General features: G+C 35.3%; 1 protein-coding gene across 1 annotated transcript in view; it reads left to right on the top strand.

Annotated features, from left to right (window-relative positions):
- ADSS2 (adenylosuccinate synthase 2) overlaps nt 1-16,337 on the top strand; it is a 56,671-nt gene that overhangs the window by 11,837 nt on the left and 28,497 nt on the right. The window contains exons 2-3 of the mRNA XM_001377547.5: nt 14,714-14,816; nt 15,939-16,007. Coding sequence (XP_001377584.4) covers nt 14,714-14,816; nt 15,939-16,007 — 172 coding nt within the window. The remainder of the gene's footprint in view (nt 1-14,713; nt 14,817-15,938; nt 16,008-16,337) is intronic.

Raw genomic sequence — 16,337 nt, forward strand, 5'->3', positions numbered from 1 at the left:
ACATACCAGAAGAAAGATTTCATATATATCAGAATAGTAATAACTTTTTTGGTAGTAAAAGCTGCAGAAAAAAATTGGAATATTATTGTGATGTACCCCTACTCATTAAACTCCAGTGGCTTCCTCTTACTAAAATCCTCTAGCTTTCAAAAATTCTTTATTAACCTGTTGCTCACCCTTCTACCTTTACAGTCTTACTCCTTAAACTACCTCCTTTTCCTTCTGTATTCCATGTACTCTTTCATCCCCTGGCACTGATTTCCTTGTTTTTCTCTGAATAAGAAACTCCCTCTCCTGACTCTGGGAATTTTTATTGTTTATCTCACCTTTCTCATTCCCACTTTTCAGGCTTCCTTAGCTTCCTTCAAGCCTCAGCTAAAAATCTTACCTTCTACAGCAACCATTTCCCAATCTCTTTAATATTAGTGCCTTCACAATGTTGATGATTCTCTATTTATCCTTAATTTAACTTGGTTGTACAGAGTTGTTTGCAAGTGAGTCTTCGTAATTAGATTTGTGAGTGCCTCAAGGGCAAGGACTGTCTTGGTTTTCTTTAATTTAGTACTTTGCACATAGGAGGCACTCAATGTGTTTATTGATTGACATACAAATACATGTAAGCCCTGATGCAAAGTGAAGTAGAATCAAAACAGCAATATGTATCATCACTAAATTAAAATACATGAAAACCACACAGAAAGAAAGCCCCAAACCCCAATTGTGTGGGTCAGTCTTGGTCCTAGAGAAAGGATGAAGAAATGTACCTTCTCTTAGCTGCTGAATGGAGTTTGCCATCATACTCAGTTTGCAGTGTCAATTGGGGTCGCTTAATTCTCTTCTGCTATAAGGGAATGATTTTGTGATATGTATATTTTTAAACCCTTACCTTCTTTTTTGGAATCACTACTGTGTATTGGCTCCAAGGCAGAAGAGTGGTAAGGGTAGGCAATGGGGGTCAAGTGACTTGCCCAGGGTCACACAGCTAGGAAGTGTCTGAGGCCAGGTTTGAACCCAGGACCTCCATCCAGTCTCTAGGCCTGGCTCTCTATCCACTGAACCACCCAGCTGCCCCCTGGTTTTGTGATATTCTGAGAGAAAAGGCCTTTGGATTTGGCAGTTCCAGGCCCTCCAGCCTGGAGCTGAGTCTAATGCTCGTTAAGGAAGTATAAACTTATACAGTGGTACCTTGATACACAAGCACCTTAAGTCATGAGTAATTTGAGATTTGACTAGCCATGATTGGAATTTTTTGCTCTAAGTAATAAGCTGATATTTGAATCGAGGTGGATAAGGTAATCATCAAAAGCAAGATTAAGGAAATGTTGAGGATTTGGGGAAAAAATAAACAGTTTATTGAAAAGACACACCCAGAAAAAGTTGAAACAGGTTGTGCATTTGAGCTGTGGGAGGACAGTTGAAAGTGAGTAAGAAACAAACTTCCATGTGAAATCCAGGAAAGTGTGGCAAAATAGCCAAAATTCAATGAAGAAAATGATAAGTAAAATAAAAAAGTAGCAATTAGGTTTAGCAATAAAGTTATATATCATAAGGAATGCGTAAGGTCAATTTTGCATTTAAATGTAGTATGTGTGTAGAGAGTAAGTTATGTTAAGCGATAGCACATGAAATGAAAACCTCTGCCAACATTTTCGTCTGACCTTGAAGGTAAATAACATTTCATAAGCAAGTTTATTTCTTATTACCTATAAGTATATTTATTTGTTATTTATAAAATACATTTTTGTTTTTAAAAGATAAAACAAAAAAAATTAATGTTTTTTTGGGCTGTGACAGATTAATTGCATTTCCATTCATTTAAATGGGGAAATTCGATTTGAAACATGAGCAAATTGAGTTACGAACTTGGTCATGGAACAAATTAAACTGGTTTGTCAAGGTACCACTATATTTTTAAAAGTTTGGTAGTGAAGGAGAGAACTAGTCACTGTTGAATGCAGTATTTGATGTGGGAGTAGAATAGTCCCTTTCTCCCTTCCCTCCTATGCTCCTCTTTTCTTTCTTCCCTCTCTCCTCTCTCTCCCATAGCATTCCACAAGTAGTAATCATGACAGGTGTGATTTTAGACCCAGATCCTCCAGTCAATGCTCTTTCCACTTTTGTCAATTCAGATATGAAAATAGGCTTATGTTCTACTCTAAAAGAACTCATGGCGAAAAGGATTGATAGATTCCCTTTAATTTTAGGTTTTCTTTAAGGTTCATTCCTTTTCAATTTTCCCCTTTTCTCTACCCCTACTTCCTATCTAATCAACTGACAAGCCCTGTCTTTTCTCACTCCATTAAAAGTTATATCTTCCTCTTTCTTTTTAAAATTTTTCTCCCCCCCCCAGTATTAGTCATTTGATAAGTTTTATTGTAAATGAGTTATTAAAATGGCATAATGAATAGAGTGCAGTGCTAATTTAGCTTCTAGTCTCAGCCTGCACTGATAGATTTTCTCCATCTGAGAATTCTTTTTGCCTGTTGCTGCACAGATTACAAGGTATAACCTTCTGGGAGAGCTGGTTAGGGTTTGAAGGGGACTGGTATGCAGGTATAGACAGCTGTGAAGTAATTTAGCTAACCTTTTAAAAAAAATTAAAGTGAAGCTTAACAGATGGTATAGTGCTAGTATAGATTATAGTTCCTGTTATACTGCTTTGAGGAAAGAGGCAAGGCCAAGGCAATGGACAAAGCAATTAAGTGGGGGGAGTAAAGTGAAACTTGATGGTTAAGGCTTTCATGAAACAGGGCCCCTTGTTTTTTGCCTCTGGATCTTCCCCCAGGAGTGTTTCTTTGATCCTTTAGACCCCTGCCTGCAACCTTTGTTTTTGCCTCTGAAATTTCCCAGGGAGGCAAGTTTTGCCTTGATCCAGTCTTAGCCAGGCATCTGTGGCTTCTGTTTATGCCTCTGCAACTTCATAGTAAACATTGTTTCATAGGGAGCCAGTCCTGGCTGGCCTTTGTGGCCTTCCCCCAGAGACTTCCCAGGGTGTCCTAAATTCAGCCTGTCTACTTAGACCTCTGCTTTCTTCCCTGCATCAGCCCTCCTCTTTTGGCCTCCCTCTATCTTGCACTTATTACTGAGACCTGGCTTCATCTTGATTATATGGCCTCTCTGATCAGACTTTCCAGCACTAGTTAGTCCTCATTCTTCCCGTATCTCCCTGTTCCCCCTTTTTTCCTCCCTTTCCCCTGTCATGGAAGGAATTAGTCCTTTCCTCTCCATTGCCCCTTCTAGACTTTATGCTATCACAGTTAAGATTCTTATAGGTGTTATTTGTGGACTTTCAGGACACTCCTTCCTTTCTCAGGGAGTTCAGTGCCTTGTTCTCACATACTTTTTCTCCTCACCAACTCCTGCCTTCATACTAGGAATCTTCAACATACATCTTAATATTCCTGTAAGCACCTGAACTGAATTACTTTTGCCAAGCATGCCCTCTTACACCCCAGCCTTGGATTATGCAGACCATGTTACCTCTATGCCTAGTCTCTTCTTGCTGAATGGATTTGGAAAAAATACAAGTCAGTTCAGCATATATTTTACTGATAAAATTTGAGTGCTCTCAGCTTTCCTTTAGAATATCTAAAATACTGTTAGTTATATTTAATCATCTCCTATCTTATCTCAAAGATCATTGAATACCAGGCTAAGGAGTTTAGACTTGAGAGATGACAAATATTTATGTTTAAAACTATTTTGGTAGTATGGTGAAAGACAGAAAGATTAGATGGGAAATAACAATTAAAAAATCTGAGTCCACTATAAATTTATGTTAAATAATTTCAACTGAGCCCTTAAACTATTCTATTCATTGAAACAGCTTTCCCAAACTGTTTCCTCCCTCCCTCCTGTGAAGATGGGATTAACTCTCACTTGCTCATTTTTAGATTTAATCACCAGAAGCATATACACCCACTGATCTTTAAATGGGGGAGGTCTGTGACCTATGTGTGTGAAAGTCGGTGATAAATCAGAACCCACTGTCTGCAGTCCTAAGAAAATTTATAGACTATAATTGGTCCATGTAAAGTAGAGGAAGGCACAGGAAGTGATGCAAAGGAACATCTTTAAAAGGAGTTACAACTTCTGTGAGAGAGAGTTCTTTGTGCTTCAGAGTTTGAGTTGGAGGCTGGTGAAGAATCTACTTACTGGACCTGAGACCATGGACTTGGTTAGACTGTTCTTAAATCTCTCCCTTTCCTGGATTTTCTGGAGGGACTAGCCTCAGGAGAGGCCTTCCCTCTTGGGAGAGGCTTGGTGGCTGAAGCCCTTGCTTTATTCATTACTGGCCCTGGGATCAAGGGTGAGGCCCCTCTGGCTGAGGCCTAATTAGCCCTGCCTGGGTTGTGCCAGGGGCTGGAGCAAAATACTTAGTGTGTTAGGTTAGATATTTTATCCTTATCCTTGCTCTGATTTTCTCACTTTCATTCTTTCTCCTTTTGTAAATAAATTATCATAAAAAATCATTTGGAATTGAGTAATAATTCCTGGCGACCATACTCTTTAAATTATTTGGTCCAACCCTTTAATTTTAACCCCTCACATTCTGGCCCTTACACTTCCCCAAATGCCCAGGATTCCTCTGTTGAGAATTTCATTTTATATTTCATTGAAAAACTTGAGATTACTCATTGAGTGCTCTATTCTCTCTCATTTCCTCAACTTGTAACAGTGCTACTATCTCTTCCTCCTACCCTGCTTTACATGAAAAAGTGACCCTTCTCTTCAAGGCAAACCTTTAAATGCATGTGACCTCATTCCATCCTATCTTCTTCTCAATAGATTACCTCTCCAGCACTCTCACCCTTAATAATCTCCAGTTACTTTTTGTCTACTGCTGCTTCTGTGCTACCTACAAACCTCTGATGTCTCTCCCATCTTTGAATATCCCTCATTTGATTTTACTATAAAAACACCTTGATTCTTGATTCTGCCATCCCACTATCCTTTTTGTGGCTATGCAACTTGAGAAAGCCATTTATAATTGGAACCTTTATTTCCTTTCTGTTCATTCTGTTTTTAACTGTAGTCTGGCTTCTGGTCAAAGTTAATAGTAATCTCTTAATTGCCAAAATCTAATGGCCTTTTCTTAATCTTAATCCTTCTTGACCTTTCTGCATGCTTTGACACAAACATTTTTGTGACAAATTAGGATGTCCACGATACCCTGTTGCCCTTGTTTCCTCTCTTTCTACCCTTGCCAAATCATAATGCCTTGAAAGATGCTCTAGGAGTTTGCTTAAGCACTCCTTTGTTTCTCTCTTGCAGCCAAAAAGTAGAAGTCCTTATCACTAACCTAGATTATAACAGATTTCTTGATTGTTCTCCCTATAGCCCATCTCATCCATTTTTTACCATACTACCAAAATAGTTTGGTAAAAAATATGTTTGGGTCATTTCTCAAGTCTAAACTCCTTAGGTTGGTATTCAGTGATCTTTAAGATGAGATAGGAGGAGATGATTAAACAACACTATTTTAGATATTCTCTAGGAAAGTTGAGAGCTCAAATTTTATCAGTAAAATATGTTGAGTTGACTTGTATTCTTTTTGTGCTGTGCCTTGTACATAATGGGTACTTAATAAATGCTAATCAGTTGTAGTCCCTCCCCCCCACCTTATCAAGTAATTACAAATTTAGATTACCTAAGAGAAAAATACTTGTTACTTTGTAATGTCAATAATTACTCCCCAATTTTTTTGTTTTATAAGTTCTACATCTTTTTATTAAATTGTATTTTTATTTTTAATTACCACCTCACCTTGAATTTATATTTTTATTAATGAGGACAAGGTTATCAGAATACGTATTAATAAGACTATTTAGCTTTTTGAGGGAAAAGTCCCAATTTTTCTAAACTATATTCCTTGGGAAAGGATGATTCTCACACCTACCTATTCTACCCTAACCTTTCTGTTGACCTCCAATCTCACATTTCCAACTGACTTTCAAACATGTCAAATTAGATGTGTAATAGACATCTTAAACTCAACATGTCCAAAAGTGAACTTGTTATATATCTTTCCCCCAAAACAATCTTTCTCCCCCAACATCTTGCCTATTATCCTAGAGGGAATTACCATCCTTCCAGTGTCCCAGTATTGTTACCTAAATCCTTCAGTCATCATTGTCATTGTGTACTCCCCTCCCCCTATCTAACTAACTGTTGCCAAGGTCTGTAGAATTCACCTTTGTAAGAACTTCCTACTACCTCCTTTCTCTCCTGTGACACTGCTATCCCTTTGATTCCCTACTCATCTTACATTTGGACTGTATGTAGCCTTCTGGTGGATCCACTTGCCTCAAGTCTCTACCCACTCCAATCTATCCTTTATTTGGGGATCAAAGTGATTTTCCTAAAGCGAAAGGATCTGATTGTCACCTCCCAATCACAGAAAACTCCAGTGCCTTCATGTCATTTTTAGGATCAACTACAAAATCTTTTCTTTGGATTTCAAAACCCTTCACAGCTTAGCACCCTACCCTGACCTTTCTGGCTTATACCTTATTCTCTACCACTCTAGCTTCCTTGATGATCTTCAAACAAGACACAAAATCTTTTCATTCTGTACATTTTCTCTGGGTGTCTGCCATCCTTGAAATGATCACCTTTCTCATCTAAACCTCTTGGTTTTCCTGGTTTCTATCAGTTCCTAACTAAAGTCCCACCATCTATAGGAAATCTTTTCCAGACCTCTTGAAATTCTAATGCATTTCTTTTGTTGATTATTTATTATTTTTCCTTGTATATTCCAAATATAGCTTATTTGAATACATTTGTTTGCTTGTTGTCTCCTATTAGATTGTGAGCTCTTAGGGGGCAGCTGGGTAGCTCAGTAGATTGAGAGCTAGGCCTAGAGACAGGAGGTCCTAGGTTCAAATCTAGACTCAGACACTTCCTAGCTGTGTGACCCTGGGCAAGTCACTTGACCCCTATTGCCTAGCCCTTACCACTCTTCTGCCTTGGAGCCAATACACAGTATTGACTCCAAGACGGAAGGTAAGGGTTTAAAAAAAAAATAGATTGTGAGCTCTTTATGAGCAGGAAATATCATTTGCTACAGTGCCTGGCACTTAGTAGGGGGTTAATAAATTCTGAGTGACTGACTCATTTCCCAAACTTTGAACCTTATCCATAATATAAACTCTTGAACTTATGCAATTTACCTCCATCTTTATTTTACAGAAGGAAAAATAAACCTTTGGTTCTTTTGGCTTTACAAAATTGAGTTCTTGATATCATTAGTTATTTAGGTAATTCTCTATGCTTACATTATTCAGAATGTGTACATGAATGTTTTACTGTTACTTTAAAAAAAACAAACAAACCTTTCTCAGTCTTCATGACAATTTTAAGACTGAAGGGGGCAAGGGCTAGGCAAACGGGGTTTAAGTGACTTTTCCAGAGTCACACAGCTAGCAACTGTCATAGGCCACATTTGAACCTAGATCCTCCTGACTTTAGGCCTGGTGTCCACTGTGACACCTGTTTGCCTCCTTATATTGTCTTTTAAGGGCAGAAACTATGTCTTCAACTTATTTTTTTACCCATTGTAGAAGTAAACAAATATTTAAATTGAAGGCAGTTTGAAAGGAACATTTTTCATATTATCAAATATTTGGTAACATCTGTTCTCTCTGCCATTGGTGTTTTCAGTTAGGTGAAAAAAATCACGTATATAGTAATTGTTTAAATACTTTAAAAAATTAATTAAAAAACCCAACTCTTATAAGAAATAGATTTAGACATTAAAACTTAGACACAATCATAGAACAGGAATTGTGTTTCAAATAGTGTTCTTCAATGAATTTGTGATCTAATCAATATGGATATTTCCCTCTCTTCTTCTTTCCTTACCCCATAGTTAAATTGTAACCTGTGGTTATTCTCCCAAGACTTGTATGTAGAGAATCTATCCAGTTTGTTCAAGGACTTCCTCTTGATTTTAGAACATTCTGTAGATATTTGTATTGTACTTGGTCTATCAGTGTGTTATACTTTTCTTGCTACATGACTAATTGACCTCATTTTTTGATTGTGTATCTTACTAGATATCTTTGGCAGTTAACACATATCTCTGCCTTGTCCTTTGGGTCATGAACAATTTTTGTTATTAGCATCCATGTAGCATGAATGGAAGAATATTTGATATTTATAAAAGTGAATTTTTGCATCAAAAAGCCTTGGGTTTATTGAAAACACTTCAAAGTGTTCTGCTTGCAATTCCAATCCAAGATATATTCTGACAAACTCAGAGGTTGCCCATCCACCTGTTAATAGAACTCTTGGTGCCTATGACTTGAACTTTTTGTGAAGGCTGAGTAAATGACTGAATAGCTTTTAGCCATGAGGAAGACTGATGATCAGACTCTTCTTCCATCTCCTACATGTGACAGTGGCCAGATCATTTAAACCTAAGCCTGTTTGTTTTTATATAAGATGGGGATTATAATTGTCCTATTTCTACCTGCCAAGGTTTGGGTAGCTCAAATGAGATAATATGGATAAAGCACTTGTTAAAACATTAAAATACTATATAAATGTCTATTGCTATTGGTACTGTTATCACTGCTATTACTAACATTCTGAAATAAAAATATATTGGTCAACAAATGTTTTCCAAATAGCCATAGTCACTTGAAGGTATCCTTTTATTATTGTATGGAGCTCTTGATCACAGAAATTCAATGAAGTTTTATTGAATGCTTATTATACATAAAAGGCATTGTACTGTTCCTGTTAAGTGTGAGACATAGTTTTTTTAGTGCCAAGATTATAATTTAGCATGAAAATTAAAATCTGTGTAACTGTAGTTCAAAGTCTTATGACTCTTGTATATGGATATAGAAAACCTGAATTTGAGTTTTGACTTTGTGATCTTGGCAAAAGTCACTTAAAATCTTTGGACTTTAGTTTTCTTATTTTTTTATGTGAACCAGTTGACCATGATCCTCAAGATCTCTTCTATATATAAGCATGTGTATACTATCAGTCAGCAAGAATTTATTAATCATTCCTGTTCTATGCATTCTTCTATGTAACAGAGATACAAAGACAAAAATTGAAATATTGTATTTGCAACTAGAGTTAGGATTTCAGTAATAGGTGGAGTCGGGAATTAGGAATTCTAGGCAAATTGAATTAGATTAATGTATATCTTATATTCCTTTTGGGCAGACTTTTGGGTAGATTATGGCATGTGGAATTCATTTTAATTTTATTTTTAACCACTTTAAATTAACTGGACATTTTTAGTGATTGCTCACAGGACAAGTGGTTCCTCTGTATACATAAAGTGATTCTCTGTAGGAGTAATTTAATTGTCCTTTCCAGTTGATAAAATGTCCTATCTATATTTTACTACCTTGTCTGTTACAATGGGACTCAAGAATATCTGGCATTTTTGTTTGTATCCAGTGTTTCCTGAGTCATAATCTGGATGGATATCAATCACTGCTCTAGTAAATTCAGTTAAACAGTTCTCCAATTTCCATTTCCACTTAAGGATAAGACAAGGAAGCACTACAAAGAGAATACCTTGTACTTTGGAGTGAAAAAGGGAGGGAATGTATGCTCCCTGTCAGAGATTATATTTAATGAACACAAAGTTCAGTGGGTGAAAAAAATGATTATGTGCCAGCCCAAAATGCTAATGTTTCGTCTGCATAGAGGCATGGCATCTAGCCCAAAGGTGGTAATAATTAATTCTCTATATTACTCTGGTCAAACCATACTGTTTTCTGAAAAACAGGAAGAAGATAATTAATATTATCCAAAGATAAAAATATTCTTAGGATTGGTTGAAGGAACTAGGGATGTTTGGTCTGGAGAAAAGAAGACTTAGAGAGAACAGATTGACTTTTGTAATGGGGAAATTTAGGGGAGATGGGAGAGATTATAATATTGTAATGGTTAAGAATGTGGCTACAGGATTTATATAATATTAAACAATGGCCGCCAAGGAATTTACTTATGAAATTCCTAAAAAATGAAACACTCAAGTCAGAATGAAGTTTATGGAGGTTTAATCACACTGGGAGTAGGGAAAAGGATAGGGAGAGGAGAGAAGAGAAAAAGGGAAAGGGGCTACTCAACCTCTGACCAAGGCAGAGGGAGTTTTAGGCCCAAAGGCCCAGGTGGAAAGAATCAGTCCTTAACTCACGTGACCGATCTGAAGGAAAGCTGTCTGCGGGCGTCCTCTCTGTCCAAGCTCCTAACACCAACTCTTCCTAACACCAACTGGCGTCTCCCTCTCCCCACAGGAAGTGAGCGAATTCCAGAGGCTGTTCCCTACCTCACTTCCTGTGTCTCACAAAATCCAATGGTTGGCTCTAGCTTGGCTTAGGACAGCCCAGGTGGGCAGTTAGTTATTTCTGCTTTGTCATTGACTAGCACATGCCCGTGTAGTGTGGGTGTGCACAATTTTGGGTGCTAGACCAAGATGGAGACTTTCAAAATTCACACTTTCAAGTGTTTGTGTGAAAGGATTAAAGATTATTATTATTTTGTCCCTGAGAGCAAAACCAGTAGCAGTGGGTAGAAGTTTCAGAGAGGCAGATTTAGGCTAGAGTTGGAGAAAAACTTTCATCTAAAAACTGTTCATATCTTTTGACTACTCATTGGGAAATGGTTCATGTTTTTTATAAATTTGACAGTTCACTCTTTGTTTTAGATGAGACCTCTGTCTGAGAAACTGTCTATAAATTATTTTCCCCAGTTTTCTGTTTTCCTTCTATTTATGGCTACATTAGTTTTATTTGTATGAAACCTTTTAAATTTAATATAAAGAAATAAAAATTAAAAATCAAAATATTAATCAAAGCTAAGTATAAGTATATGAAAAAGTTCTATAACTCATATATCAATTTCCATTTTAAAATGATACAAAGCATCCACCTAAAACCACCAGCAAGTATTATATGTAATGAGGATAAGCTAAAAGTCTTTCCATTTAAGATCAGGAGTGAAACAGGGATGTCCATTATCACCAGTAGTATTCTAGTAATAATGCTAGCAATAGCTATAAGAGAAGAAAAAGGAATTGAAGGAATCAGAATGGGCAAAGAGGTAAGCAGTCTCTTTTTGGATGATGAGATGGTATACATGGAAAATCCTAGAGATTCAACTAAAAAGTTGAAACTATCAATGTTAGTAAAGTTGCAGGATATAAAATAAGCCCACACAAATCATTTACAATTTTATATATTACTAACAAATTGTGTATGTATGTATGTATATAACAAAATACAGTAATATATAGAAGAAATAGAGATATTCCATTTAAAATAACCACAGAAAGAAGAAAATATCTGGGAGTATGCCTGCCAAAATAAAGCCAGGAATGGCCTGAACATAATTATAAAACTTAATTTTTACACAAATAAAAGCAGATCTAAATATATAAATATTAATTGTTCATAGATTGTTCATAATAACAACATTCATTTGAAAGAATGAAAGATCAAGAACGGCAAAACAATTAGTGAAAAAAATGTAAAGGAAGCAAGTCTTGTAATACCAGGCTTTAAGCTGTATTATAAAGCAGTAATTATTAGAACTATCTGCTACTTGCTATGAGATAGAAAAGTAGATCAGTGGAACACAGCAGACAACAAATAGTAGTAAAAGATTATCATAACCTTGTATTTTATAAAAATATAGATTGATGACAGTTGCTAGGGCAACAAGAAAGTTGTTTGGCAGAAACTAGGTATAGACCAATAACTTACCTTAATAGACCAATAATCTTACTCCATTCACTGAGAAGATCAAAATATGAATAGTGATCTAAATATAAAAGGGGATCTCAAGCAAATTAGATAAACAGGGAGTATATACTTGTCAGTTTTATAGATAGGAATGTATGACTAAATAAGAGATGGGAAACACTGTGAGATGTAAAATAGATAATTTTGTGTACATTAAATTGAAAAACTTTTGTACAAATAAAATATGGTACCAAGATTGGAAGGAAAGCAGAAAAATGGAGGGAAAAAGTTTTATAGACAGTTTCTTATATAGAGGTCTCATATCTAAAATATATAGAGAGAATTTTGTCAAATTTATTGGAATAAAATACATCCCCCATGTGATAAGTGGACAGAAGGTATGAACAGACAATTTTTGGATAAAGAAACCAAAGCCATATATAGGCATGTGGAAAAATCTTATGTCACTACTAATTAGGCAAACCACAACAGTTCCCGAGGTATCATCTCATTCACCAGATTGGCTAAAATGACAAAAGGGCAAAATGACAAATGTTGGAGGGGATATGAAAAAGTTGGGGCACTAATACACCTTTAGTAGAACTATGAACTGATCCAGCTGATTTGGAGAATCATTTGGAATTATGTCTAAAATGCTATAAAACTATCATAGATACCATAGTAAAATACCATTGTTGAGTCTGTTTCCCAAGGGAAACGGGGAAAAGGAAAAGAACCTATATGTTCCAAAATATTTATTACAACTCTTTGTGTTGATGAAGAACTGGAAATTGTGGGGATGTCCATCAGTGGGGAATGGCTGAACAAATGGTAGCTTATGATTGTGATGGAATACTACTCTGCCATAAGAAATGAGCAGGGGCAGCTGCTAGGCAACCCCCATTGCCTAGCCCTTACCACTCCTCTGCCTTGAAGTCAGTATATATTATTTAGACCTTCATATGGGTCATAAAAAAGAAATGATGAGCAGATTAATTTTTTTAAAACTTGGAAAGAACTAATGAAGAGTGAAATGAATAGAACCAAGAGAACATTATATACAGCCACAGATTTAATGTTTAAAGAATAACTCATGAATGTTGATCTCAGAGAATGTACTGAAAAATGGAAGCACAAGGAACATAATCTGTATATATGTGTCTATTTGCCAAATGATACCTTCTATGCTGTGGAGTTCAGAGGACAGGACTGAATAAAAAAATAAAAGCAATAAATAAAAAGAATAAATGCAGAATTTGGGCGAAAAAAATGTTGTTGCAAGATATGAAATTGGATTTTTCATTGGGCAGTGGAAGTTCTAATTTGAAATTCTTCAGGCACAAGCCAGAAGAATGTTGGGTTTTATAGAATTTTTTTTTTGGTTGTTGTTCAGGTTGAACTAGGTAACCTGACAAAGAAATGCAAAAACTATTCTCTGTTTTCAAGGAGCTCACAATCTAATGGGTTAGAAAACCTGCAAGCGGTTATGTACAGTTATTATATATATATATATATATATATATATATATATATATATATATATATATATATATATATATATATATATATATATATATATATATATATATATAGTCTCAAGAGGAAAGACTTTAAGATTAAGGAGGCCTGGGAAAAGTATCTTACAGAAGAAAGGAATTTAGTTGAGACTTGAAGGAATATTGGGAAGCTAGAAGCCAGAGATGAGGAGGAGTGATTCAGTTCCAGTTCCAGCTTTGGGGACAGGGAAGTAAAAAAGTTCAGAATCAGAATAGTGTTATGTTTAAGGAACAATAAGGAGACCAGTGTCATGGAATTGCAGAGTAAATGGAAAAGAATAAGACTAGAAAGATCTTTTTTATTTGCTAATAAATAGTTGGGATTGGTTTATTTATTTATTTTTTTGAGGAGCCCTAAGTGGTAAGGGCTAGGCAATGGGGGTTAAGTGACTTGCCCAGGGTCACACAGCTAGGAAGTGTCTGAGGCCAGATTTAAACCTAGGACCTCCTGTCTCTAGGCCTGGCTCTCAATCCACTGAGCTATCCAGCTGCCCCCTGGAATTGTTTTTTTTTTAAAGGTAAGTAGGTTGAGATAATTCTGAATTATTTACCCCTAATAACTACTGTGATTTCAAAATTTTGAACTCCCAAATGGACAGAAGGTTTTATATACCATCTATTATTAATTTTTAATTGTTGCAATGTTCAAATGATATTGAATACCCTTCAAAAGAACAGAAAAAGTGTTCAGAATCACTAATAAAAAATGCTCATTAAAATAACATCACTTTATTTCCACCAAATTGACAAAGATGGAAAAAAAGATAATGTTGGAATTATTATGGGAAGACATTAATTCAGTGTTGGTAGAGTTGTAGACCAGCTGTTCTGGAAGACCATTTGGAAGTGTGCAGGTAGTTACTAAATGTTTCATACTTTTTGATCCCAGTTATTTTAATGGATCAATACCCTCAAGAATACAGCCACCATTCCCAAAATTAAATATGCAAAAATATTCATAGCTTTATTGTTTGTAATTACAAATAGCTGGAAACAAACTGTGCTTACCATTGGGAGGTAGCTAAACACTATGGTATATGATGGTAATGGCATATTGTGATCTTCAAAGCCATTGAATTTGGAGAAAAATTCAGGGACATAAAGATGTATTGTGTTAAAAGAATAATGAAAGCAATGTCAAAAGTATATATAATAACTAAAAACAAAGACAAGATAAATCCCTCCCACATGAAACTTAAGGTCAACTACAGTGGAAACATAGCAATTCCAAATTGTCAATATATACAAAAATGGAAAATGAAAATGACACGTTATCAGTTATAATTTCTCTTAGAGGTTTTGTTTTAACTTTTTAGGGAATATATGTTATAGGAGGTATGGGTATTAGATATTTGGAAAATGCCTTATTTAAGCAAAGTGTTTATAATACAGATTTAACTTTTAGAATGAATAAAATAATTCCTATTAAAATGTTTATTTCAGGGAGGAAACAATGCTGGCCATACAGTTGTTGTGGATTCTGTGGAGTATGACTTTCATCTCTTACCAAGTGGGATCATCAATCCAAATGTCACTGCATTCATTGGTAAATATATATATAGTGTTTCCCTAACAGTTGTGTGGTCACTTTTCTACTTTGAATGCCCAGAAAGATGATTTTGGACTCGTTTTTTAAAATCTCTTATGATGTTTGATTATGATACTGATCATTAAAACATTTAGTTTTGCTTTGTTAGTCTCTTTTAGTGTTTATATTCTCATTAGTCTCAATAGTACCATCTTTGGAATGGTATTATACACACATTGTCAACGAAGTAATTCTTCCTTGTGATACAAAAGAGTGTGAGAGTCACAGAATTTTAGAGTAGAAATGGACCTTAGAGAAAATTTAGTACAAGTTCCTTTTAGGTTTATAGATGAGAACTCTATCCAAAAAGGTTAAGTGACTTGTTCAAAGGTTACTTCATCATTTTTTTCCCTTAAGGTACAGAAGAATTTATGTTGAAGTTTTTATTTGCAAAAGCCAGATCTTTTAAATGAGGAGGGAGAAGGAAGGAGTTGGGGGGGAAGATAAGTTTTTTGGAAAAAAAAATTTTAATGGGAAAAGAAGATTTAAGTGTCTGTGTGACAACATTTAGAAAATAAGGGTATTGGTTGGTTCAGCCAATTACAAGTTTTTGCTTACTTATTGTAATTTTACTCTATTATGAGATTCCTTTTATTCTTTTGCTGAAGTCTAATTATCAGAATGTGAAATCTTTTAACTTTCTCCCTTCCCTGCCTCTTGGCAACTTCCTATCTCTATATCATTCTGCAACCAGGACCATTAGATTCGAGGCCCTCTTGCCTACAATATCTCTTTTACCATCTTCTACCAGGCCTTGATTTTTCTCCATCAGAATCCTATTAAAAACTTACCACATCCAAGAATTCATCTGAAATAGATAGCTACATTGCCTTTCCCCTTGAAAATGGGGGAAGAGAAGTATTAAGAGGATAGCAGTTAATTCTTTAGTGTAATTTCAGCGTTAAGTACATTTTTTTACTTTTTAGAAATTGGCAATTTATGAAAGATATGTAATCAGAATTTTTGTCTAACCCATATAACACATTCTACTATAATTCTAGATAACAAGAGTTTATTCTACTTTTTAAAAAGTAATGCATCTGAGATTGAGTTGTAGTTTAAGTATTTTTGTCCTTTCAGGAAATGGTGTGGTAATTCACCTGCCAGGATTATTTGAAGAAGCAGAGAAAAATGTGCAAAAGGGAAAAGGTAAGAATTAGGTCTATAACAAACTTTATTATGAAGATTTCTTTCAAGAGAAAATATTGGGCAAATAGTTCTTGATAGTAGAAATTTTAAAATAAAGATTGGTTTTTATATTTAAAGTGCATTTTAATTGGTATCTTAAACTTTTATTACTTAAAATAATAGCCAATGATAAAATTATAGAAATTGAAGTATTTACCATATAATATTTGACTTACTAGGTAGTAGAAATAAAGAGACCTATCCTGCAGGGGAATTGATTCATAAAGTCCTCAGATATTCATTGTGGATGCATGGCATAATTTTGTATTCTTGAAGGTTATGCCAGCTGAG

This window comes from Monodelphis domestica, chromosome 2 (genome assembly GCF_027887165.1).
Source record: "Monodelphis domestica isolate mMonDom1 chromosome 2, mMonDom1.pri, whole genome shotgun sequence".
In the NCBI taxonomy this organism is placed as follows: Eukaryota; Metazoa; Chordata; class Mammalia; order Didelphimorphia; family Didelphidae; genus Monodelphis; species Monodelphis domestica.